The sequence below is a fragment of the Psittacula echo genome (assembly GCF_963264785.1).
Source record: "Psittacula echo genome assembly, chromosome: 7".
Lineage (NCBI taxonomy): Eukaryota > Metazoa > Chordata > Aves > Psittaciformes > Psittacidae > Psittacula > Psittacula echo.
This window is the reverse complement of record NC_137740.1, coordinates 17,303,205-17,326,776: the sequence shown is the minus strand read 5'-3', so window position 1 is coordinate 17,326,776 and position 23,572 is coordinate 17,303,205. Positions and strand designations below refer to the sequence as shown.

Genomic DNA, 23,572 nt, shown 5'->3' with positions numbered 1-23,572 from the left:
ATGCGGGGCCTGGCGGGCTGGGCCGTGCTGGTGGCCCTGGGCGAGTGGCTGCTGCTGCGGGCGGGCGGCGTGGTGCCGCTGGCGGATTTCTACCCCTTCGGGCCCGCCGAGGGCGACGCCGCCACGAGGAAGCAGGACGACGGCGGCTCCGAGTTGCGGCCCCTCTCTGTCCCCTTCCCCTTTTTCGGGGCGGGGCACACCGGCCTTTACGTGAGTACCGAGGAGTCGTCCCAGGGGCCTCCTATTTCCTCCTTTTATTTCCTTTCACTTCCTCACCGTCCCACTCGGGTGGATCCAAGTGCATCTGAGTTTCCATGGTTGGTGGTCCCCGTTTAACTTGGAGCATCAGAGGAATAACAGTGTGCTGAGAGCAGGGGAGATCCTGTGGGACAAGAGCCAGTGTGCCGTGGCCCTTGCTAGGAGGAGGTGATGGCAAGGCTCCCACTGCGATGCAGAATATTCAGCTGCCCTTTGAGTTGTACTGCAGTGGGGCTTGTCTGGCCACTCGGCACATCCTGCTCCCTTTCCTCTCCTCCCTGCGCCCACTGGGTCAGACACGCTGCTTGGAGGTCTGCACATGTGCTCCCTTGCAGCCCCTGACCCACCTTAAGGGGATAGTGGCCAGAGAGGTCAAGTCACACCTGGCCCATCATGTCCCCTGCAGCTGTGGCCATCGGCTCCAGGTTGACCCTGGAGCCTTTTTTGGGCAGCACTGGCTCTGAACATCTGCCTTGTGTCATGGAGTGAGGTCTGTGCTCCCCATGTCAGCTCCCACCTGGAGCAGTGAATCCGTGGTGTCCTGGTCCTTGTCCATGGTTTGCTCTGAGCTGATCAATAGTCTGGACCCAGCTGACTGAGGAGAGGTTGAGCATCACCTTGGATCTGGGCTCATGTACTGTCCCACTGCCTCGGCTAAGCACAGGAGGTCCTTGGGCCTTGCCGGCAGTGGTTTGGTTTTTTTTCCACTAATAAAGGCATTAGCCCTGCCATTGGGTGGGAGGGACCTGGGCTTGGGGCTTGAGCCATGGTGGAAGAGAAGAAGAGGTTGGAAGAAACCAGAGGAAGTGATGGCTGTCCCATACAGAGTCTAAGCACTGCTCTGGGACTTGGAGGGGCTGCAGGGCTCAGAGGGCAGTGTGTCCGCCTCCCCGGAACCAAGACCCCCTGGCTCTGCAAGGACAGCTCACTGGGCATGGCGTCTGTGTGACAGGGCTGTTCCTCCCTAAGGGGCTTCTATGCTGGGGGAGCTGGCCTGGTACTGTGCTCACCTGGAAACCTCTGTCCTCGAGGGCTGCCTCCAACCATCCCCTCCTCCTTTGCAAAAACCAGCAACAACAACAACAAAAAAAAAGCCCTCCTTGGCTCCAGCTCTCTCCCATCTTGCTTTAATCAGGGGAAGAATGTTCCTCCGCGGACACCGTGGGGTTACGGAGGCTTTGGGAAACAAGAATCCTCTTCCCCTTAGTCACAGCAAGGACTGCCCTGTGTTCACACGGAGGGGCTGGGGACCTTCCCAGGGCCTGCAGGATGTCATCGCAGCCTGCCCCTGCCAGGCGGCATGCTGGCTTCCGCATGGCTCCTGGGAGGACACTGGCTCTCAAGTCCTTGTCAACATGTGAGCATGACACTGCTGCCTGCTGCATGCCAGGGCTGCTCTCTCTGCTCAAGGGCTTCTTGCCTGCTCCGTGACTCCCCCCCAGCCTTTGCACCCTGCAGCCCAGGCGATTGCTGGGATGGTGTTGCTGGAGCCGGTATTATGTGCTGGGAGGCTCAGCTGAGGGCCTGAGCTCCTGTCTGTGCTCCTGTTGCTTGCAGGCAGCACCCTGGGCACAGGAGAGGAGCGGCTGGAAGCTGCTGGCCCCACTGTGGCTGCCACTGCTGGCAAGGTCTCCTCAGGGGAATTTGGAGCCTGAGGGCAAGAGTGTTTCCCTTTGATCCTTGCTCCCTCCTTGCCTGCTCAGTCAACAATGCAGGCAGGAGTTTTCCCTCCGCTTCCTTGCTCCTGCTGTGTCCCCAAGCCAGAGGGTAGCATTTTAGGCAGCAGCATTCACTATCTCCTGCTTCCTTCCCTGGGCTGAGGGCTGCCTCTGCCATGCATCCCTAGGCTAGGCATCCCAGGACCCTAATTATCCTAGTTAATTACTGCTGGGAAGGGCTTGGAGCTCAAAGTAGCTTGCCTTGGGGTGTCTAATATCTCCTGCTTTAACAACAGCAGCCTGCCCTGGGGGTGTTGCATGGGATGCATTTGGTCATCTGGGGACTATGAGCCAGTTAGCTCACCCAGTGCCACACATGGCAGCAGATGGGTTACTGACTGGCAAGGCTTTCCCCTGTTCCAGGCTGGTGACTTCCTGGCCAGGAGGGTGGCAACAATGCTGAGCCGAAGACTGCAGGCCCACAGGCTGTGTGTCAGCCCTTAGAGAGCAGGCGAGGCAGCTCCAGGTCCCCACCACGAGTGCTGCCGTGAGCTGGCCGAGCTCGCTGGGCACTGTTTGTTTAAAGCGCTGGGGCCGCTGCAGTTTTCTCAGCTGTTTCCCCCTTCCCCTGGCCTGGGCACAGTAGAGAACAGGGCTGGGTTTGTTCGGGTGGCTGCCTCCCTGTAGCCACACTCCAGCAAGCGGGGGGCTGCGGGCGCTGGGGCACAACTCTGCTTCCAAGGGCAGGAAGGGGAAGCTCTCCAATATTTGTGGAAAGGGGGGTGGGAAGAAAGGTGAAATGGAAAGTGCCTTTAATACATTCCGCTGACAGGAATCAAACATGGCCACCCGTTTCTTTCCTTCCCTCTCCCCAGGTGAACAATAACGGGATCATCTCATTCCTGAAGGAGGTCTCCCAGTTCACGCCGGTGGCCTTTCCTATCTCCAAGGACCGGCGTGTGGTGGCTGCTTTCTGGGCAGATGTGGATAACCGGCGGGCAGGTGATGTGTACTACCGAGAGAGCACAGAGCAGTCCATCCTGGAGAGAGCGAGCAGGGACATCGCACAGTATTTCCCCGAGTTCCCAGGGTTTTCCGCACAGTGGGTCTTCATTGCCACCTGGTACCGAGTGACCTTCTTCGGGGGCAACTCATTTTCACCGGTGGGTAGCTGAGGCAAAGGAACCACTAGTTTAGGGGTAGAGTTTCATTAAAAGGAGCATCCCAACAGAGCTTTGATGCTTTCCATGGCAGCGGTGCTCCTGTCAGCAGGGCTAAGCCTTCCCCAGCAGCTCCCTTGCCATGCTTTGCCATAGTGGAGCAGTCCTAGGCTGGCAAAACCAAACCCTCCTCTCTGTGTTGTCTGAAGCCTGCAAATTGCCAGCGTCCCCCATTTTGTGTACCAGAAGCTGATTGCAGACAGGGTTTGGTGCTTTTCTTCCAGAAGCCCGATAACCACATTTCCATTTTTCCTGCTGGCTGGGGTGCTGGACAACCAACCCAACTACCCTTTCTAGCAGAGGAGGACTGAGGCTCAGATAAACACCCCTTTGCTAAATGCTTTTTCCATCATCTCTTTATCTTCTCAGTGGTTTGCTGGCCCTGCTCCTACCTGCTCACTGTTCTTCCCTTCCGTGCTGCAGGTAAACACTTTCCAGATTGTCCTCATCACAGATGGCAAGCTCTCCTTCACCATCTTCAACTATGAGTCCATCACCTGGACCACGGGTATGCACGCCAGCAGTGGGGGGGACTTTGCCGGGCTCGGCGGCATTGCAGCACAGGTAAGTGGCAAACGTGGTCCCAGGGTGCCCAGGTAGCACATCTGCACCAAGAGCTTGCGGCTCCTGGTTTGGGTTTTTTGGAGGTGAAAAGCCTCCCCTGCCATTTTTTCTTTTCTTTAAGTTGTTGAATATCCGTGTGTGCTCTGGCTTCCAAAGCTGAGACCATACAGGGGGCTTTGTAATCCTGAAACCACAGGTCTTTGCCTTGGCTGCTGCCTTGTAGTCCCTTTTCCTTCCTAACCACAGCCTTTAAGAGCAGCTGCCACAGCCAGCACAGCTTTCACTTGTAGTTATATTTAATCCTTGTGTTCGTTGTTGTGTTTAAGGTGAAAAAAAACCAATCCCCCACCCACAAAAACCCCAGGACCCATTCGGATGTGTGAATTTACTGGCAGTTGATCCGTGCTTGGCTCCTTGCCTGCCAGCCTGCAGCAGGCAGGATGCTGCAGGTGGAGAGGAAGTGGATGGGTTTTGAATCCCAGGGGAGGGTCCGAGTGGGCAGCATGGCTGCTTTGCCCCATCATGCTGGCTGTCATCCTGGCACATGGACAGGGCTGAGTGCTGGCTGGTGCTGTGTGGAAGGGGTCAGCCGGTCCAAGCAGTGCTGCTGGCAGTGTTGAGTGGCAGGCAAACAAGCCTTTATGCTCCAGCTGCCTTCCCCTCTGTGCTAGTGATGTCTCTTTACCCTCTGCCCTTGTCCTTCCAGGCAGGTTTTAACGCCGGTGATGGAAAGCGCTACTTCAACATCCCTGGATCCCGCACCGATGACATCGCTGACGTGGAGATGACGACAAATGTGGGTATCCCCGGGCGCTGGGTGTTCAGAATCGATGATGCCCAGGTGCAAGTGGGGGGCTGCAGCAATACAAGTAAGAGGACAGCAGTTAGGTTTATTTAACTCCCAACCCAACCCCACACTGTTCTCCAGCCCTGTCTTTTCCCTGCCTCAAACCCTCACCTCTACGGGGGTGGAGGAGGCAGCTCAAAGTACTTGGGGAGGGAGGGGAGGCAGCCATGGGGGGGACCCTCCTCAGCACCTGCCATGGCTGGGGATGGCACCCATGGGTGCCCCGGGACTGGGAAGGGGCTGGGAGAGCAAATGGGGAGGGGAGGAAGACCTTTGAGATGAAAAGAGCTTGTGGGGAGTAATAAGGGAGGCTGGGGAGAAGGTGACAACACACAGCATAACCCCACCAGCCTGCTGCAGGCAGAGAAGGGCATGAGGGGCCAGCACCCTTGAGGGATGCATGCCTCCATGAATCTCAGGAGGTTGGGAAAGCCATGTGGAGAGCTGCTGGGTGCCAGCCTCCCTGATGGGGCTGGGGCACAAGGGCTGGGCCATGCTCCCCACCCTAGGGGGCCTGACACATCCCCTTTCCCACACTTGATCTGTGTGTGTCTCACGTATTACCAGTGGGTTTGCTGTAGATGGGCTCTCCCATACCCTTTTCCCTCTGCCCTGTGTGATAAGAAAGGGCATGTCCATGTGCCTCCAGCCTGAGGGGCTGACCCTGTGCAGCCTTTTCCCCTCCCATGGGAGGAATTAAAACTGCCCATCATGTCCCAGGGGAGCCCATGAGGGGTGAACCCCACCCTGCTGTGAGGCAGGCAGCCCCCATGGGCTCCCTGAGTGCTCTGGGGAGCTGGGTGGGTGCAGGGACAGCCCCTGGCGCTGGTGTGGCTGGAAGGCGGCGGGTGAGCTGTGCCAGGATGCAGGCTGATGCGGGGCCACCGCCTGTCCCCACAGCCTCTGTCTGCCTCACACTGCGGCCCTGCCTGAATGGGGGGAAGTGTATTGAGGACTGCATCACAGGGAACCCCTCCTACACCTGCTCCTGCCTGGCTGGCTTTACTGGGAAGAGGTGCCATGTTGGTGAGTGTGGGTCCTGAGCGAGCTCCCAGTGCTTTGCCACAGGAAGCAGGTTTCCATTCCTGGTGTCACTGCTGCGTGCTGGCAGTCTGTGTGTTCCTGTTCTGTCCCTGCTCTGAGCTCCTTCCCCATGTGGGGCTGTGTTTCAGATGTGGACGAGTGTCTCTCCAACCCATGTCAGAATGGAGCCACTTGCCTCAGCGGTGCTGGCAACTTTAGCTGCATGTGCCCACTGGGCTTCAGAGGTGCCAACTGTGAGACCGGTGAGCATGGGGCCACCAGCACGGCAGGGCGGGCTCTTTGCTGTGCTTGAAGAGCTAAGACCCAGGCTTGGGGAGCACTGCTGCTCTTGAGAGCACTCTTCAGACCAGGGTTCCTGCTGCAGTTTGCAACAGCCAGCTTGGATTTCAGCATGCTGCAGGCAAAGGAAGCTTTGCTCTGGCCGCAAGCCCTTCCTGCCCCTGGCAGTCCACACTGCTGAGGGCCCAGCTCAGTGCTGCCGCCAGCACCTCTCCCTGCCGCCTGCCACTCCTTCAGTGAGAAAAGCTGGCAGTGTTAAACAGAAGTCTTGGAGGCCCTGCCTTTGCAGGTGATGCTGTGGTCCTGAGCCCTCTGAAGCCAGTGGGGACTCTCCCGATCCCTAACAGGTCTGTGGTGGCCGGTTTCTCCTGCTGCTGGCCTCCATTCCCCCAGTGGAAGTGCTGCCAAAATGTTTGGCTCCCAGCAAGCCTCTGCACTGGTGGAGAAGGCGAGCAGGGAGTTGACTTTCGAGGAAGGGAGGAATTCCCAGCCCAGCATGCTGGCATCCAAGAGGTGCAGGGGGATGGAAGGGCTGAGCTGCCCAAGGAAAGTTTTGGGAAGAGCCGGGGCTGGGACATGGCCACTGTCTCCTGCCAGAGGGTGCATTGGTGGCTCCGAGCTACACCCTCTGCCCAGTTCCAGCATCGCTGTCTGTGCAAAGGCATGTGCCAGTCCTGTGCCTGAGTTGATGCCCCCTCTTTTCTTTTCTTTTCTTGGTGTTCCCCTGCAGAAGAGCTGCCATGTGAGAGCAAAGTGTGCCACAACAGCGGGACGTGCCAGGCAGTGAATGGGACAGCAGTGTGCTTGTGCCAGCCGGGGTACACGGGGGCAGACTGCCAGACAGGTCCGTGGCATGGGGAGGAAATGGGGACACCTCATGCCTTAGCAAACTGCTTTCCCACCATGCTTCAGCCCCAGCTGGAGTTTTGGAAGGGGAGTGCTCAGGACGGGAGGCAGTGGGTGAACCGGCTGTACCTGCGCCTAACCACCCCGCTTGACCTCCCCTTGCAGAGCTGAATGAGTGTGAGTCCAGCCCATGCCTGAATGGTGGTCACTGTGTCGACCTGGTCGATAACTACACCTGTATGTGCCTGGAGCCCTTCGTGGGACAGCGCTGCGAGACAGGTGCCTGCTCCTGCATCCTGCACCACAGGATGACCCATGCCAGGGACTGTGTCCCCAGTGCTCAGCTGGGCCAGCACGGCCCTTTTCCCAGGGCTGGGCTCTGCTCATAGCTTGCTCACTTGCTTTCCTCCTGCCCAGACTCATCTATCTGTGAGGACCGGAGCTGCCGAAACCGGCAGACATGCAACTATATCCGCCCGGGCCGCTACATCTGCACGTGCTCCCCGGGTTATTATGGCAACAACTGCCAGTACGGTGAGCAGAGGTGCACGTTGCCGAGCCTGCCATGGGAGCTGGTTCTTGGGGAGCTGGGTGGGAAGGGTAAATTGCTGAAAAGGGGCAGCATCAGCCATAGGCACTGCTGAAAGCTGGCAGGCAGCATGTGACTTACAGAATGGAAAGATTTCTTCACTGAAAGGGTGAACAGGCTGCCCAGGGAAGTGGTGGAATCACCGTCCCTGGAAGCATTCAGAAAACATGTAGAAGAGGCCCTTAATGACATGGTTTAGTGGTGGACTTGGCAGTCCTGGGGTAAAGGTTGGACTTGATGATCTTAAAGGTCTTTTCCATCCTAGCTGATTCTATGATTCTGTGTGTGCAGGGGTTGTGGTGATGCCAGGGAGGGAACTCCTTCCGGCAGCGCTACTCAGCTGTAGTGGGGTCTTCGGTGTGGACCAGTTCTCCACTCGCTCCTCTGGGGCAGAGCGTGTTCCAGCCCCACGCTGGGATGGCTCTAGCTCAGCCTCCCCTTTCCCTGCAGGCGGGCCCCGCGTGCCTGGCGCCTGCCTCTCCCAGCCCTGCCAGAATGCGGGCAGCTGCCTGGAGACGGAGCAGGGCTACCTCTGTGAGTGCCGGGAGGGCTACACTGGACAGGACTGTCGAGACAGTGAGTATGAGGAGGATTCTCTGCAGTGGGGTTTGGCATCTCTAGGGGAGCTCTCACATTCCTAAGAGGGAGAAGCAGCAGTCCCTGATGAGAACCTGTTTGGTGACCCTGGACTGAACAGTGGGTCCATCCCGCTGAAGGAGGCTGTGCCTTGTTGTCTGTGGGGGCTCGTAGCTGCCACCCATCTGAGCTTCCCCTATGGATGGCATCTGGCAGGGTTGCTTGCCTGTCACAGCCTCACAAGGGAGAGGGGTCCTGGGAAGCTCCCATCTTCTCTCTTGCAGAGCTCTCGGAGGGCTGCGAGTGTCGCAACGGAGGCAGTTGTCTGGAGGGGAATGTCACCATCTGCCAGTGCCTGCCTGGGTTTTTTGGTCTCCTCTGTGAATTCGGTAAGTGAAGGCTTCTCACGTACTACATTTGCTCCCTCTCCGGGACGCTTGAGCCAGGCAGGCTGTGGTCAAACAAGGAGAAACTGCCCATGCCTGAGCCTAGCAAGGTGCCAGGGGCATGCCCTGAATTTGAGCCTAGAAACATTGTCCCTGGTGAGGAGGCAACACTTCCATCTCCAACACTCCCCCCTGAGCTGTGCCTCTCCCAGCCCCTTGCCCCAGCCGGCTTTCCTGGGTGGAATGGGAACGGCAGTCTTAGCGCGCTCCTGCTCTGAATCTCACTGGTCATCCAGGCTGGCCCTTGCTGTTTGCATGGTCTGTGGAGGGGTACAGAGCGTCCCTCCCATCTCTTCAGACCTGGTAAAATTAGGAGACGCCCCCATTTCTGGCCAGGCAGCCAGCTGGGTGTCCTGCCACCAGCTGATGGAAGCTGCTGCTGTCCGTGTGTTTGCAGAAGTTACCACCACCCCGTGCAACATGAACACGCAGTGTCCGGATGGTGGGTACTGCATGGAATATGGTGGGAGCTACCTCTGTGTCTGCCACACTGACTACGGCACCAACCACAGTGAGTCTCATCTGTGGGGACGTGGGACCAGCTCTGGGAAGGGACATAGATGAGGGCGGGGAGTGTGAGCAGGGAATACTGTTATCAGCTGGGGAGCAGCCCTCACTCTGCTGGTCCTACATCCCCATTGATGCCCTGTGTTTGGCTTTACAGCAATGCCATCCCCCTGTGACTCGGAGCCCTGCCTGAATGGGGGGTCCTGCGAGGTTCATGATGACTCGTACACCTGCGAGTGTCCTCGAGGCTTCCTTGGCAAGCACTGTGAGAAAGGTACCTGCATGGAACTCTCTGCTGGCCCCAGGATCTGGCAGGGGGTGGGAGAAGAGTGGCTGCTTGCTGAGCTGCAGCTGGAAGTGGGCACCAGGTATCCCACCCCACACATGGAGGAAAGATTACATGTCTGCTTTCATGGGCTGACAGTCACAGCAGCTGATCCAGTTGTTTTGTTTCCTGCACAACACCATCAGTGTTGGAGGTGTTTTTGCATGCTTGGGCTTTGGGCCTCAGGAGCTGCCAGTGTCTTGGCATCATGTGTCTGTGGCCTCCTTAGGTCCTGGCACAGAGAATCATAGCATGGTTAGGGTAGGAAAGGACCTTAAGATCATCTAGTTCTGCACGAGGTTATTCAGCAGTGCTGGGGAAACCTGGGTGCACTCGGTGTTCCTGCAGCGAGGGGTTTGGTGGGAGGCAGTGGCCTTTGGGATGTGGGCAGCAGTGGGTGACCCCTTGCTCTCGGTGTTCTCTGCAGCCAAGCCACGGCTCTGCAGCACAGGACCCTGTCGCAACGGGGGAACTTGCAGGGAGGCAGATGGCGAGTACCACTGCTCCTGCCCCTACCGCTTCACCGGGAAGCACTGCGAGATCGGTACGGCCTCCTGACCCCCGCCTGGGACATGAGGCAGTTGTCCCACTCACTGCTCAGCTCCCACCTGCCCTCTGCCCTCAGGTAAGCCGGACCCCTGTGCCTCAGGGCCCTGCCAGAACGGGGGAACCTGCTTCCACTACATTGGCAAGTACAAGTGCGACTGTCCCCCAGGCTACGCTGGCCGGCACTGCGAGATTGGTAGGTGTGAGCAGGGTGTGCCAGTGCCAGGGGATGCTTGGGGAGGCGGTGGCAGCAATAAGCAAGCCTCGCTGCTTGCTTTGAATCCCCTTCCCTGTAATTTGAAGCACTTTTGATCTTCCTTGTACCCTGCTGAGGGGGGGAAGGGAGGTGGCTCTTGTTTCTGGGCTCTACCAGCTCCGCAGCAGTCACTCTTTGTTTTTCTTCTAGTGCCCTCCCCATGCTTCCTTAGCCCCTGTGAGAACGGTGCTACCTGTGAGGACCTTGGCGAGGCCTATGCTTGCACGTGCCCCATGGGCTATGTAGGGAAGCACTGCCAGACTGGTAAGGGCTCTGTGCTGCCCCTGCCAGTCAGGGGCTCTGGGTGCCTCTCCATGTCCTGCTCAGCACCCCTATCTCTCCCCAGTGGTTGACTGTGGCATTCCCAGTGAGGTGAAGCACGCCCAGGTGTCTTTCAACTCCACCAAGGTGGGCTCTGTGGCTGAATACCAGTGTGAGCTGGGCTACACCCTCAGCCAGCACAACCACCCTCGCGTCTGCCACTCACCAGGTGTCTGGAGTGACCCCCCTGAATGCAATGGTGAGGAGAGCTGTGGAGCAGCTGAGCCCTGGGGCACTCTCCCAGTGGGCTGTGGCCATGGCCATGGTTTGGTGACCCTAGGACATGTACTCCAGTCCTCCCCTGTCTGTCTGCAGACAGATCCCTCCGGGGACCCCTCCTCAGTGCTCATGTCTCTTACCTTGTCTCTGCCCTGCACAAATACCTGCAGAGATCAACGAGTGCCAGTCCCAGCCCTGTCTAAACGGTGGTCAGTGCAAGGACCGCATTGCTGAGTTCCTGTGCTTGTGTGAGCTGGGTTACACTGGCCAGCATTGTGAGTCAGGTAAGAGACCATGCCAGGTACACTCCAGGGCTGCTGCATGCTGCTCCCAGCCAGCTGGAGGAGCAGGCAGGGCTGTGAAGGCACATACACTACTTGTATCTGTCCTACTAATGGACTCTGCATGGACATCCCCATCACTGATAGGGCACTGACTTACCCTTATGCATGTTAAGCCCATGCAGAGAAGCCCCAGATCTTGGGATCTGGGTGGGAAGTGCCCCTGTGGCTTCAAAGCTATTGGCCAGGGTGGGGTGGGGGCGGGGGGGGGGAAGAAGCAGCTTGAGGTCATGCTATGCTCCTGTGTATGCACATGGTCATGGGTGCATGTGGACACTGGCTGAAGGAAATAACGGGTAGTGAAAGGTCTGGTGGGACTCTATGGCAGGCAGCTCTAGCCCTGCTTAGGAGAGGATGGTGGTGGGAAGAGGTGGGATGCATGCTGGGGATCAGAGGAGGGCACATGCCGCAGGCACCTTATGAGACCTCTTGGCACAGCCCCTGACTGCCAACCATACCGGCTGTCCCTGAGGGCATGTCCCCATGCCCAGCTCCCACTGCAGCCCCCATACAGGGGCAGACATTGGGTAGTGGGCTCCTGATGTCTCTGGGAGCAGGGCTGTTCTTGTCTGGTTGGCTTGGGGTAGCAAGTGACATGGGGAGGGTCTGCACCCTGCAGGGGAAGCGCTGCCTCTCCAATCTCCTCATCCCCTGCTGCTGGCCCTGTCTTTGTGCTGAGCTGGTGCCTTTCTTCTTGTCACTCCCCAGATATTGACGAATGCCAGTCAGAGCCCTGCAAGAATGGTGGGACCTGCCAGGACCTCCCTGCATCCTTCACTTGCTACTGCCCTGAGGGCTTTGTGGGGACCCATTGTGAGATAGGTAGGGACTCGCACTTCCAGTGGGAGGCTGGGCTGTGGGCACGGGGACACAGTCAGGACCTGTACTGGTTGCCATCTTGGGCACCCTGTCCACAAGCCATTACACTAGGCGCTTGCTGCCTGTTGTGCCTCCTTGCCTGTGGTTCCAGGGGCAGAGCTGAAACTGCTCCGGTGGGGAAGGAGCAAAGGACAAGATGTCCACTGGTAACGGATCCCCTTCTGAAGGCATCCACCCCTGCCAGGGAACATGGCCACCATGGCACTTGGGTGGGATTCTGGATCCAAAATGGCTGTGCTGAGCCCCTGGCAGCACGTCCATCCTGCTGTCGCTTGGGAGGCCATTGCCTGGCTGCTGCCATGCTGGGGGCCCCCTGCTCACCACCATCCTTCTCCCACCTCCAGAAGTGGACGCCTGTGAGTCAGGCCCTTGCCAGAATGGAGGGGAGTGTGAGAGCTACAGGGGCTCTTACCTCTGCGTGTGCCCGGAGGGTTTCTTCGGCTACCACTGTGAGACAGGTGAGGTGGGAATGAGCAGCTTGGTGCAGGGCGGCCGATGGCTGGCTGGCCACCGCTAACACCACTGCTGTGGTACCTCCACAGCCAGCGACCCGTGCTTCTCCAGTCCCTGTGGGAGCAGAGGCTACTGCCTGCCCGGCAACGGCACCCACAGCTGCACCTGCAAAGTCAGCTACACAGGCAAGAGCTGCGAGAAAGGTAAAGGCCCTCAGCAGCGGCACCAGGACATGCGCGGGGCTCGACACTGGCCCGGCAGTGGCCACTGCCCGTGCGGGGCTCGACGCCATCGGGGACCAGCAGCTCTCCTTGAGGCGGGCAGGGCTGGGGCCGTGCCTCTGTAGGGGGCAGCCCAGGCCGCGCCGGTGCCACGGGAGGGCGCTGAGCCGCTGCTGCAGACACCAGGCTTGGCGTGAGGACGCTGGGGACAGGTTTGCCTCCCCTCCGCAGGGGAGGCTGAGGTGTTCGAGGGAGGCCTCTCACCCTGTCTCGCCGGTGCCATTGGCCTGGCAGGCGGTGGCAAGCACTGTACCACTGTGTTGCAGTGGCTGGGAGTGCTCCTGGTGCTCCTCCTGTGCCAGCTGGGCAGGTGGCAGCTGGTGCCTGCAGGGCCTCTGCCGGGTGTGCCAAGGGAGAGCAAGGGCGCCATGCTCCATCGCTGCTGCTCTTGCCTCTTGCTGCTGGGGTCTGTTCTCTAAAGATTCATGGCGTTACCTCTCCCCTTTGCTTTTGCCCACACCCTGAAGAATTGCTGCCACCAACCTCATTAAAGGTGGAAAGGGTGGAGGACACTGGTGTGTTGATTTCTTGGCATCCACCTGAGGACGCAGCTGCCAGGCAACTCATTGACGGCTACGCCGTGACGTACGTATCCCTCGACGGCTCTTACCGCAGGACAGATTTTGTGGACCGAAGTCGTTCTGCCCACCAATTGCGGGCACTAGCCTCCGGCAGAGCCTACAATATTTCTGTCTTTTCAGTCAAACGCAACGTGAACAACAAGAATGATATCAGCAGGCCCGTCATGCTCACCACACGCACTAGTGAGTAGTGTCCCCAGGGGGATCAGGTCGTGACCACGCGTGGCTCCTGCAGGTGCCAGGGCTTGTGCTGCCTCCTCCGTGCCACTGGCTCCAGCTGCAGCCTGGGCCTGTATAGAACCCCGCTGGGTTTGGTGGTGCAGATCCTAAAATGCAGACATGGGGGGGCCTTTGGAAAGCACTTGGGCACAGAGAATTGATGTTCCCTTTGCTATGAGGAAAAGGGGACTGAACCCCCTTCGGCTCACTGGGCTTCTGCCCAGGGGCTGGTAAGGGAGCCAGCAGTGGGGACTGCTTCTGGATCCTGTTCACCAAGGCCAGGCTGTGCCAGCTGCACTGGTTCCTCCTTGTCACTAGCCCCAGAGTGGTGTAGGTCCCCAGTGCTGCTTGGTTGAGCTGGAGAAGCTCTCACACCAGCTAGGCAGTGGGGCTGGATGATCTCTGCTGACAATGAGCTGTGCAGGAGAGTCTCCCACCCCACCGTCCTGCCTGGCTCAGTGTGGGAATGTGCCAGAGAAGGCAGGGGCTGGCAAGGACCTCTGCTCACAGGTGGAGGAAAGGGCACAGTGATGCCTCTACGAGGGAACAGACAGGCAGAGCAGCTGCAGTTCTGCTTTCTAGGGCAGGCAGATGTAGAAATGAGTGCAAACTGAGGATGGAGGGGATTAGACCTAGAAAAGCTGCCCACTAATGAGAGGGGGATGGTGGTGAGAAAGCCCATGGGCCACATCCCCTGCAGTGGGTTGAGACTGAGTGAAACCCAGGGCAGAAGGCAGGCGTGGCATTGGGCACAGCAGGAGCCTGCACCCCTGGCCACAACATCTTGAAAGACTTCAAGCCAGGGTCAGATGCCAGGGCAGTGAGAACTGGGCTTAGTATATGTGGCTGGGCCATATGGTGGGCTTAGGACCAAGTCGAGGCACTGCAGCCCCATTGGAGCTGAGGGGTGGCGCTGAGGCCAGAGGACAGCCCCAGGGGTGCAGTGGATGGCATGAGGCCTTGCAGGCAGGCAGATGGATGCATCTGCCTGCCTGCAGGTGGTGAGAATGCGAAAGCAGCAGTCCAGCTGAGCTGCTCCTACTGGGAAGTCAACCCAGAGGGGCAGGCAGGACCCTCCTTGCAGGGATGTGGGGAAGACATTGGGCGACCCACAGTGAGCAGCGGCTGACCACAGCCCTCTCCGCTTGCTCCGGCCAGGACCGCGTCCGGTGGAAGGCTTTGAGATCACGAATGTGACAGCCAGCGCCATCACGGTGCAATGGGCTCTCCACCGGCTGAAGCACTCCACTGTCAGTAGGGTGCGTGTCTCCATCCGCCAACCGGGGCACCTGGCAGACCGCACCGTGGAGCTGAACAGCAGCGTGGCCAAGTACACCTTCCTGTGAGTGGGGCAGCAGGCAGGCGCTGGGCCAGCTGGCCCTCCCAGCCTGCCCAGCTTACCCCTGCCCACCCTGCCTTCCTCCTCCACAGGGACCTGCAGCCAGGAGAGAAGTACATTGTCCATGTCACGACACTGAGCGGCCTGGGGACAGAAGACCACCTCTCGGAGAGTCTGGCCACGGCTCCCTTCCACGTATGGACAAGTGAGTGGGGTTATCTTTGCCACCCCCTGCTGTTGCAGGGACCCTGAGGCTTGGCAGGCACAGGGCAGCTGCAGCCTGTGGCCAGCAGGAAAGCTGCAGGGAGAGGAAGGTGCGAAAGCCATCGGCCTGTCTGGCAAGCACAGCCGGCAGGAGCTGTGCAGGCAGCCTTGGGGAGTGGCAGGAAGGGCTGTGCTTGTCCTCCCGGGCCAGATGGTTTTCCTTGCCCAGGACCAGCGTGAGCTCAGCCCCATGCAAAGTCTGCACAGGCCCAAGTTGCTCCCCTGCGTACAGCAGCTGGAGGGTGGTGAGGGCCAGACTGGGTGCCAGGGTGCAGTGAGGCTCTGCCCGCCTTGGCAGGGACCCAACGCTGAGTGTCTCCTGCTGGTGTGTTGCATGGCTGGAGCCAGGCTGAGGGCTGGCCAGGGCATGCTTACAGGGTGGCACGTGATCAAGTAGGGCAGTCACAGTTAAGTATGTGAGTGCTGACCTTTTTTCTCCCTGGCTGCTGCCTGCCCCAGGGCCTCTTCCCCCCCAAAACCTCACTGCCTCCCGTGTCACCACTACGTCCGTGTCCATGGCATGGGAGCAGCCACCTGCCGGCGCCGTCGAGGGGTACATCATCAACGTCACCACCGCTCAGAGTGTGAAGAGCCGCTACGTGCCCAACGGGAAGCTGGTTTCCTATACGGTGCGAGACCTGCTCCCTGGGCAGCGGTACCGCCTGTCTGTCACTGCTGTGCAGAACACAGAGCAAGGCCAAGTGCACAGTGAGCCCATCTACCTCTACATCACCACATGTGAGTGCCCAGCTCACCGGGGCTGGGGTTTGCTGCAGCACGAGGCAGTGGGTTAACGAGGCAGTGGGGCAGGGGGTTGGAGGCTAGTTGATCAAGAGTTATATATGTGCTCATCGGGACTTGCTGCCCCAGAACTGGGTGCTTGCAGGAGGCTCTAGGAACAGGAGGTGGGGGTTGCAGGATGCTGCCTCTGTTAGGGGAGGGCAGATGCTTCACTGAGAATGGCACTCACAACCCAGCCTTGTGGAGGGCGTACACGTATCCTCAGGCAGCTCTAAACAGCAACGTGGGGACAAGGGGACTGGCTGTGAGCTGGGCTGCCATAAAAACTCATGGCCTGCCTCCCACTGAGTCTGGCCCTTCGGTCTGCAGTGCAGAGAGATGGGGCTCCGGAGAGACGGTGGAGCCAAGCTGGACACTCCCGGGTCCTGCGCAACAGGCTGCCTCCAGCTTTTCTGCCTGAGCTCCGCTTGCTAGCAGATCACAATGCAGCTGAGGAGCCCTCGCCAGCCCCCAGGTAGGCACTGCTCTAGCACTCCTGGCCCTTCCACCTGTGGTTGGCCCTTTTTCCCAGCTCCTGTGTCTGGGTGCACATATAATCAAGTCAGTCATGCTTCTGCTGTGAGCAGGTCCTCTGCGCTGCCCAGGACTCACACTGAACCCTGCATCCAGCCCTAGACTGTGGGATGGTTATGGCTTGGGGGACCCGCAGGGCCCCTTAGCTTCATGGCTCTTCTGTCCCAGGTTCACCGAGCTGGTAGATGGCAGAGGGAGGATCAGTGCCAGGTTTGGCAAATCCATCAGCATGAAGACACGTAAGTGCTCTGCTGCCTTTCTGCTCACCCTCACCCCCTTCATCCAGTGTCATCTCCTGTGCCTATCCCCAGAACAGGGTGGCAGCTGGGCAGGCTGCTGTAGGGATGGTGGAGCCGTAAAGGAAGGCAGACAAACACCTGCCCTGCTTGCTAGACCCCTGCCCAGGGAGAGAGGTGACTCAGAGCCAGTCAGGAAGCCCAGAGAGGGACCCTTGCTGATGGGAGGCAATGCTGGCTGTGGTACAGGCTGCCTCTCCCCTGTGAGCAGCAGCAGTAGCCCAGGCAGTGTGACCCTGCTGCCCTCCAGCACAGGCCCTGCCTGCCCAACAGCCTGAGACCCCACTGCCAAAAACAGCCTCACACTCGAGGAGGGTGCATGGGCGAGAAGCCCCTCACTAGCCCAGGACCAGCCCCCATTTGCCATCCCTGGAACACCAGGGATCCAAATGCCATCCCCAAGGTCTCCTGCCAGGCCTGAGAACTCCACACAATGGGGTAGGAAAGGGGTCTGGCACACCTGACAACAGCCCTGGACTTGCCACATGTCTCTGCTCTGCTCCTGCCTCCCCAGGACAGGCACAGCCCTCTGTGCCCCACAGCGCTCCAGTAAGGGGGAGTTGGTCACCCTAATTCTAGGGATGCCAGCTGGGAAGGGCTAAACCACTGCTTCAGGCCTGACCAGGCCCCTGATGCTGTGGGCAAGCTGGATCCCATTGGAGGGGCTGCCTTTGGGTCTGGCTCTGACTGGAGGTGACATTGGACCTTCTTGTTGCCCAGAGCCAGATGCTCCAGTGAAGCTGGAGAACATGGAACCATCCAGCCACAGCATTCTGGCACTGCAGCTGCAGGAGAACAAGAGCAAAAGTAAGTCTTGGGGGGAGACACATGAGCAGCAGGGCCTGGTTCAGGCCTTGCAGACAGGCAAAGCACTTGGCATCAGCCTGCCTCCATGTTGCTGCCCTACCAGGAGGCACCCAAGGGGCACAGTGTGGGTGCCTGCCAACTGCCCCATCCCTGTTTACCCACTTACAGCTCTTCCAGGGAGCACCTTGGCGTGCCAGTGGGGTGGGCAGGGCTGTGCCATGGGGTCTGACAACTGTTATGTTTTGCAGGTGAGGGGCAGAACTGCTCCATGAACCCCTGCAGGAACGGAGGCACTTGCACCAGAGATGTCAAGTCTTACCACTGCAGCTGCCGCCCAGGGTTCAAGGGCCGGCTCTGCGAGCTGGGTGAGTGCTGCACTGCTGCTGGGGGCAAGCTCCCTCTTGCACGGGATGGTGTGTGCCCAGCCTGGAGCTGTCCTGGCCACAGGTCTCCTGGGGCACAGGTTACCGAGCAGCACCCAGCTCCTCTCAGCCAAAGGTGCTTCTACCATGCCCAAACTCTGGGCATGGTGGGAGAGGGAAGGCTGTGCTCTGCTCTTGTCAGTTTGGGCAGATCAAGGAGTGCAGGTCTGCTCCCTGCTCCTGGCCAAGGCCTCCACCTCCACCAGCCAGCCTTGCAACCCAGGCCCCTGCCCTGCCCGTGTAGTTATCTGGGCACTGCAAAGCTGGGGGCTCCGCTTCTCCTGGTGGGCCAGCTCTGTTGGGCCCAGCCCTCCAGGACAGCAAAGGGGCAGCCAGAGGGGTCTCCCTTCCCATAGGGCACAGGCAGGCAGAGCCAGAGATGGGCTTGTTGGTAGCTCCCCTCTCCTATTCCCCAAGCAGCCTGCAAGAAGGTGCCACACTCGTGCACACGGCTGTACTCGGAAACCAAGTCATTCCCTGTGTGGGAAGGAGGTACCTGCCACTACCTGTGAGTACTGCCTGCGTGTTGTGCTCCCCCCCTTCCCTTGTGCTCAGAGCCGGGGATGTGTCCCTGCAGCTTTGCTCTGGGGAAGGGAGCGCAAGCGCGAGGCTGTCTCAGACCCCAGCTGGCAGCTGCCCCCTCCCCAGTGCAGGCTGAACAGCTTTGTGTGCCAAGTCCCTGGTGCTGCCCCGCCAGTGGTGTTTCAGGGCAGGGTATTGCTGAAATGACAGCCCCCATAGCTGTGTTACCCACCTATGTGTCATTGGGGTTGTATTTGGTGTGTGTGTCCTTCCCCTGCCTGCTGCCTGCCAGCCCAGTTCCCGGGTGCCTTTCCATCTGTAAGCAGAGGGCTGGGCCAGCCCTGCTGCAATACCATGACGTGGGGGGGGGTGCATCTGTTTTGCGTCCTCCACACCACCAGTCTTCCTGTGATGGAAGCACAAGGGCCTGGTGTGTGGGATCAGTCAGTTCTGGCTACCACAGCCTGGAAGGAAACAGGGGAGATCCCCATATTACCCCCCTTGTACTCATAGAAGCAGATCTGTCCCTGTTATTCCCTCTAACTTGCCCCTCACTCTGTGTGTAGGTACAGGAGAGTCTACAAGGTACGGCAGGATGTCTGCTACAAGGAGAGTTGCAAGAGCACCAGTTCCAAGACAACAACCAGCAGGTACAGCTAGCAGCAACACACCACGCACTGTCTTTCCTGTGGCCCAGGACAAGGTGATGCAGCCAGATGGTGTCACTGAGTGTGTGGGGATGCCCGGGCTCAGCCTAGACTGGGAGAGGCACTCCATGCAGAAGAGGGTGCAGGGAGCACACAACCATGGCTCAGACGCCAGCTCTGCGTTGCCCTCCCTGCAAGCGATGGCTGAGAGCACTCTCCTCTCTTCTCTTTCAGAAAACCAAGTACCAGTCACACACTGAGGAAGTCCTAAAGTAAGTACCTGCTCTAGGCCCTCCTTAGCCATGGGCAAAGAGGGGCAGCTCCTGCATATCCCACACAGGGAGCTGGGGAGGATAGGGGTGGAGGCCAGAGCACAGTCTAGGCTCACACTGCCATGTTGATGGGGTGTGAGGGCTCTCCAGCTCCTGCACTGGTTTGGCTTGGGCATGCGGCTGAGGGCTCCTGGTTGTGGTGGGGTGGAAAGGCAGAAGGCAATGCCCTGCTTCCCTGTGGCTCTACAGCCCCATGAACAATAGATTCCTGCACAGAAAGAGCCTGGGCACTGGAGGGTGCAGATCCCCGTCTCCCAACCAGAGATAGGTGCATAGAGTGGGAAGAGGCAGCTGCAGGGCTTTTGGGGGACTCTACACACCAGCTTATTCTCCTCCTGCTCCTTCACAGGATTCAAACAAGTAGAAGCTTCATCTTTCCACTTCTAAAGGGCTTTCTCTGTAACACCAGGAAGATCAGATCTGCTCACTGGGTTGAACACAGCAGGGGAACCTTCCTGCCTGGCATCAGCCTCTCCCTCTTCCCCAGCCAGTTAGGGATACGCAGCCACATCGGCACACTGAGCAGCACTCCCTTCCCTCCGCTGGACCAGCACTGCCTTCACTCTGGCTTGCCTTACTCTAGCTGTCTCTGCCCCACAAGGAGCCGAGCGCTGGTGTCCCACAGCAGCTGGCTGACTGCCCCTGAGGTGACCAGCTTTACTTTGTCCCCCCCACCAGCTGCTCTGCATGAAGGCTTCCAGCTCTGCTCAGGCATCAGTGGAGCTAAGCCCTGCTCCCTGCCAATGGCATCTGCACCAACCTCTTTTCATAATCCAAAGTTATAAATTACCCATAACCCCTAAATAAAACGGTTTACTGCAGACCAGAAAGCTGTAGCTGTCACCTGAAATGTGAGCCCACAGCAATCTGGTTGGAGGAGACTTTCCCAGTGTAGACAAGCTAGAAATGGGGAGCAACTCCCCTTTAGCAGTGAGGGGAGCACAGGCACTGGAGTCACGTCCCCATCTCCTCTGCTCTAGTGGGGGAAATAGAGGCAGCTTCTCCTGCCTGCCTTTTTCCTTTGCTTTGTAAACAATCCCTGGTTTAACCAGCTTTCCAGCTTAGAAAGCAGTAGAGCACCTAGAATGAATTTTAAGTGTTCCGTACAGCAGAGTTTGTCAGCCGAGTCGTAACACCACACTATGTGCCTCTAAGCCAGTGCAGGGCACAGTACAGGCTTGGGGACAAAGCGGTCTCCCCCTGCCACCCCCCTGAGCTGCTCACAGCATTTCTGTTCCCCACAGAGGAGCAGACCAGCACGCAGCACTGCCCCACCAGCTGCGGCAGGGCAGGCAAGGAAAAAGCGTAGCTTAGAAACATTCCTAGTTTTTGTTTGTACGACAACACTAGTTAAACATAGATTTGTGTATTACCATACACAGTGTATATTATAAATTAATACATACCAGAGATATATCGTAGTTATGGTATAGAGTGTTATTTCCCCAGCAGCGTTCTGCAAGCATCGCAGGGCGCTTTGTTCTTCAGCCACATGTGTCAAGCTGCAGCCCAGAAGCTGCTCTCAGAGCAGAACAGGCCCAGGACTTTCAGTGCTCCTGGCACCATGCTCTCCCTCCCAGTAGCAGCTGCCCAGGCATTGGGGAGCAACAAGGACACTGTAAAGCCACAACCAGTAGGGCCATGTGATGTGCCCCCGCAACGTGAGCACAGCAATCCTGCTTCCCCTGGGCATGAAAAGAAGCCAGCCCCTGCCAGGAAGAGCAGGGTAAGGGGAAAGCCACAATAGCCTCTGCTATCTGGAAGGGAGGGGAAGTTTTGGGGCTAGGGTCACAAAGTGTATGCACCCCGATCTTGTCAGCCATAAAACCAACACCAACACGGACTGCGGCAATGGTAGTGACCCTGCCATGGGCTAGTCGCATGATCTGCTCCTGCAGTGACAGGCAGTGTGGTGCCGCTGTGAGCCGGCACAGCAGCCTGCCACTTCCTGCCCCACCACCAACACACTACATACTGCAGCCAGAAAATTTTAACCTAGCCTTGGAAATAAATTAGTTATTTTGGTTTGATTTTCTTTTCCAAATAAAAACACTTTATGGAAACTGGATATTTTAAAGTAGTTGGCCAATGAGGAGGAACGAGAGTTATTGTTGCGTTCTTATACACGGGATTTATTGCAACCCCTCAGTGGGGCTCCAACACATGGAGTCCTGCAGCCACCAAGGCATGTGCCTGTGTGGGGTGGGGGCCCTGAGCACCCACAAGTGCAGTGGGTCCCGGGAGTGCACTAGCATAGGAGACCATGGGCATCTTGGAGCCTCACCTTCTCACTTCCGGGCTGGTTTACTTCCTTCACTGTCAAAGTCTTCATCTTCCTCTGTGTACAGAGCATCTCTGTTATCCTCTTCTTCCTCCTCTTCTTCCTCTCGAGCCAGCAGTTTCTTGAAGACCTCAAACTCCTCTGGGGTGGAGCGGGCTAGGTTGACCAGGAAGTCTTTCTCTGAGAGCTGAATGATGTCCTTCAGTTTTGGGTTATTAGTTTGGGTCTGGCCTTTGCATGGGGTCTCGTAGAGCCCCCGGCGCTCCAGGAAGATGTGCCGGTTCCTGAGCTCAGCAAAGGGCATTCGGAAAAGGCGGGCCCTCACCATCTCCTTCTGCTGGACTCCCATTCTGAAGTACACGTACTGTGGGCGGGACGGGGTGGCTCATGCTCTCCTGGCCCTGGTACCCACGACGCAAGAGATGCGTCCCCCGTAGCCGCCCCCCTCACCTGGAAGTGGTGGTGGAGCTGGTGCGGCTCCTCCAGCAGCACGTTGGGACAGGTCCACAGCACCTCCCGGAGTTGCTCCGCTGTGAAGAGGCACCGCTCCCGCAGCAGCCGCACCGCCGCCGCCATCGTCTTCCGGGGCAAGGTGAAGAGCTCGGGGCAGCGGATCAAGGCCCGCTGCAGCTGACCTGCGGGCACCGGCGTGAGCGGGACGGGAGGTGCCGCTTCCCGTTTACAGCCGTCCCCGCGTTCCCCCGCCCCTCTGCCCTACCTCCGTCGAGCCCCAGGCGGCGAAGCTTTCCCGCGCGTTCCTGCAGCCGCTCCGTTGGCATCCGCAGAAGCTCCGGCCTCCGCTCCAGCAGCCCGAGGGTGGCTTCGGCGTTGAGCCCCAGCAGCAGCAGCTGAGCCACTGCCGCCTCCCGGCGCTGCGGACTGAGCCGGGACTCTACGCCTAGGAGCCGCCGGGCCTGCTCCTGACTGAAGCCCATGGCCCGCAGCCCCGCCGCCTCCCCGCAGAAGCGGCGGGGATACAGCCCCGCAGCTTGCACGCAGCCACGCACCATCCGCCCCGCCATGCCCGGCACAGCGCGGCCGCCCCGGGGAGGGGCCGCGGAGGCTCCGCCCCAGCCGCCGGGGCACGGGGCAGTTCCGCTCCCGCTGCGGGCAGCATTGAAGGCCCTGGCAGCTCGGTTGGAGGCGGTGCTAGCGTGACCCCTCTTAGCCAGGAGAAAGCGCAACTGCCCCTAACCGGCCTCTTCCCGAGCCACAGGGGCGAACTCGTCCTCAGCAGAGCAGTGACGGTAACCCACGGGGAGAGCACAGAGCGGCAGTGGCAAAACAGCGCGGAGAGCCTGTAATGGAACAAGGAGCAGCCTGATGGATGCCACCCTCTAAAACTCAGCCCAGAAAGCGCTTTGGAAAGGAAGGTCTTCCCAAAGTCGATCCCGGTGCAGAGGTGATTTCTGCCACGGGGACGAGGCAATAAGGAACTGTCCCCCAGTCAGGGCAGAGGGGAAGAGGTCCAAGCCCTGGAGCCAGGATGCAGCCCTCCCTCAGTGCCACAGTTACGCTGCAGAATACATTTTACCAGTTTACAAGTTACAAGTTTGGTTTGGGTTGGATGAGACCTTGAAGCTCATCCAGTTCCAATCCCCTGCCATGGGCAGGGACACCTTACACTAGACCAGGTGGCTCCAAGCCCCATCCAACCTGGCCTTGAGCACTGCCAGGGATGGGGCAGCCACAGCTTCTCTGGGCAACCTGTGCCAGCGCCTCAGCACTCTCACAGGGAAGAATTTTTTCCTAATGCCTAATATAAATGTGTTCAGATGGAGGTAACAGAGTCAAAAGCTGGATTCCAACAGCTAGTCTTTAATATTTTAGCTGGCTTTAAAAGCCTTGATTTTCCAGCCAAGTCCTCTTGCTTCTCCACTGAGATTATGCCTGACACCAGCAGCAGGCATGAGAACTTACTTTCAGGAAGTCTGAGTCTGGCTGAGCTGCACGCTGAAAGGATTTCATCTCGATATTGTGAACTGGTTCAAGTTCTTTGTAATCTGTTTTTTTATTTCCACTATCTTTGTCTCACCAAAATCAAAGACTATTTTTCTAGATGCAGAGAGGACTGACAAATAAAAAAAGGGGGG

General features: G+C 58.6%; 2 protein-coding genes across 2 annotated transcripts; one reads left to right on the top strand and one right to left on the bottom strand.

The window, feature by feature from the left end:
- Positions 1-19,949, top strand: SNED1 (sushi, nidogen and EGF like domains 1; the record flags this gene model as incomplete). The annotated part of the gene is made up of 33 exons (XM_080624149.1): positions 1-210; positions 2,792-3,079; positions 3,560-3,700; positions 4,407-4,569; positions 5,448-5,573; positions 5,720-5,833; positions 6,601-6,714; positions 6,882-6,995; positions 7,134-7,250; positions 7,756-7,881; positions 8,166-8,270; positions 8,725-8,838; positions 8,992-9,108; positions 9,587-9,703; positions 9,785-9,901; positions 10,112-10,225; positions 10,308-10,481; positions 10,672-10,785; positions 11,551-11,664; positions 12,066-12,179; positions 12,264-12,377; positions 12,923-13,219; positions 14,414-14,597; positions 14,687-14,799; positions 15,318-15,596; positions 15,969-16,113; positions 16,341-16,411; positions 17,189-17,275; positions 17,524-17,640; positions 18,118-18,205; positions 18,786-18,869; positions 19,101-19,138; positions 19,548-19,949. 32 exons carry the CDS (start codon positions 1-3, stop codon positions 19,135-19,137), a joined length of 4,329 nt encoding a protein of 1,442 aa, XP_080480275.1. The 3' UTR covers position 19,138; positions 19,548-19,949.
- Positions 19,950-21,330: 1,381 nt separating this feature from the next.
- On the bottom strand, positions 21,331-22,520 carry MTERF4 (mitochondrial transcription termination factor 4). Its single transcript, XM_080623860.1, has 3 exons — positions 22,198-22,520; positions 21,930-22,114; positions 21,331-21,843 (listed from the first exon to the last, which is right to left on the bottom strand). The coding sequence occupies exons 1-3, from the start codon at positions 22,499-22,501 to the stop codon at positions 21,487-21,489; spliced, it is 846 nt and encodes a 281-aa protein (XP_080479986.1). The 5' UTR covers positions 22,502-22,520; the 3' UTR covers positions 21,331-21,486.
- Between the last annotated feature and the right edge of the window lie 1,052 nt (positions 22,521-23,572).

Bases quoted from the DNA above. Each gene is read 5' to 3' on its own strand.
- MTERF4 (XM_080623860.1), bottom strand. From the start codon at position 22,501: ATGGCGGGGCGGATGGTGCGTGGCTGCGTGCAAGCTGCGGGGCTGTAT. The intron at 22,115-22,197 runs GTAGGGCAGAGG...CGGTGCCCGCAG, and splicing joins CCGCCTGGGGCTCGACGGAG to GTCAGCTGCAGCGGGCCTTG. The intron at 21,844-21,929 runs GTGAGGGGGGCG...TCCCGCCCACAG, and splicing joins AGCTCCACCACCACTTCCAG to TACGTGTACTTCAGAATGGG.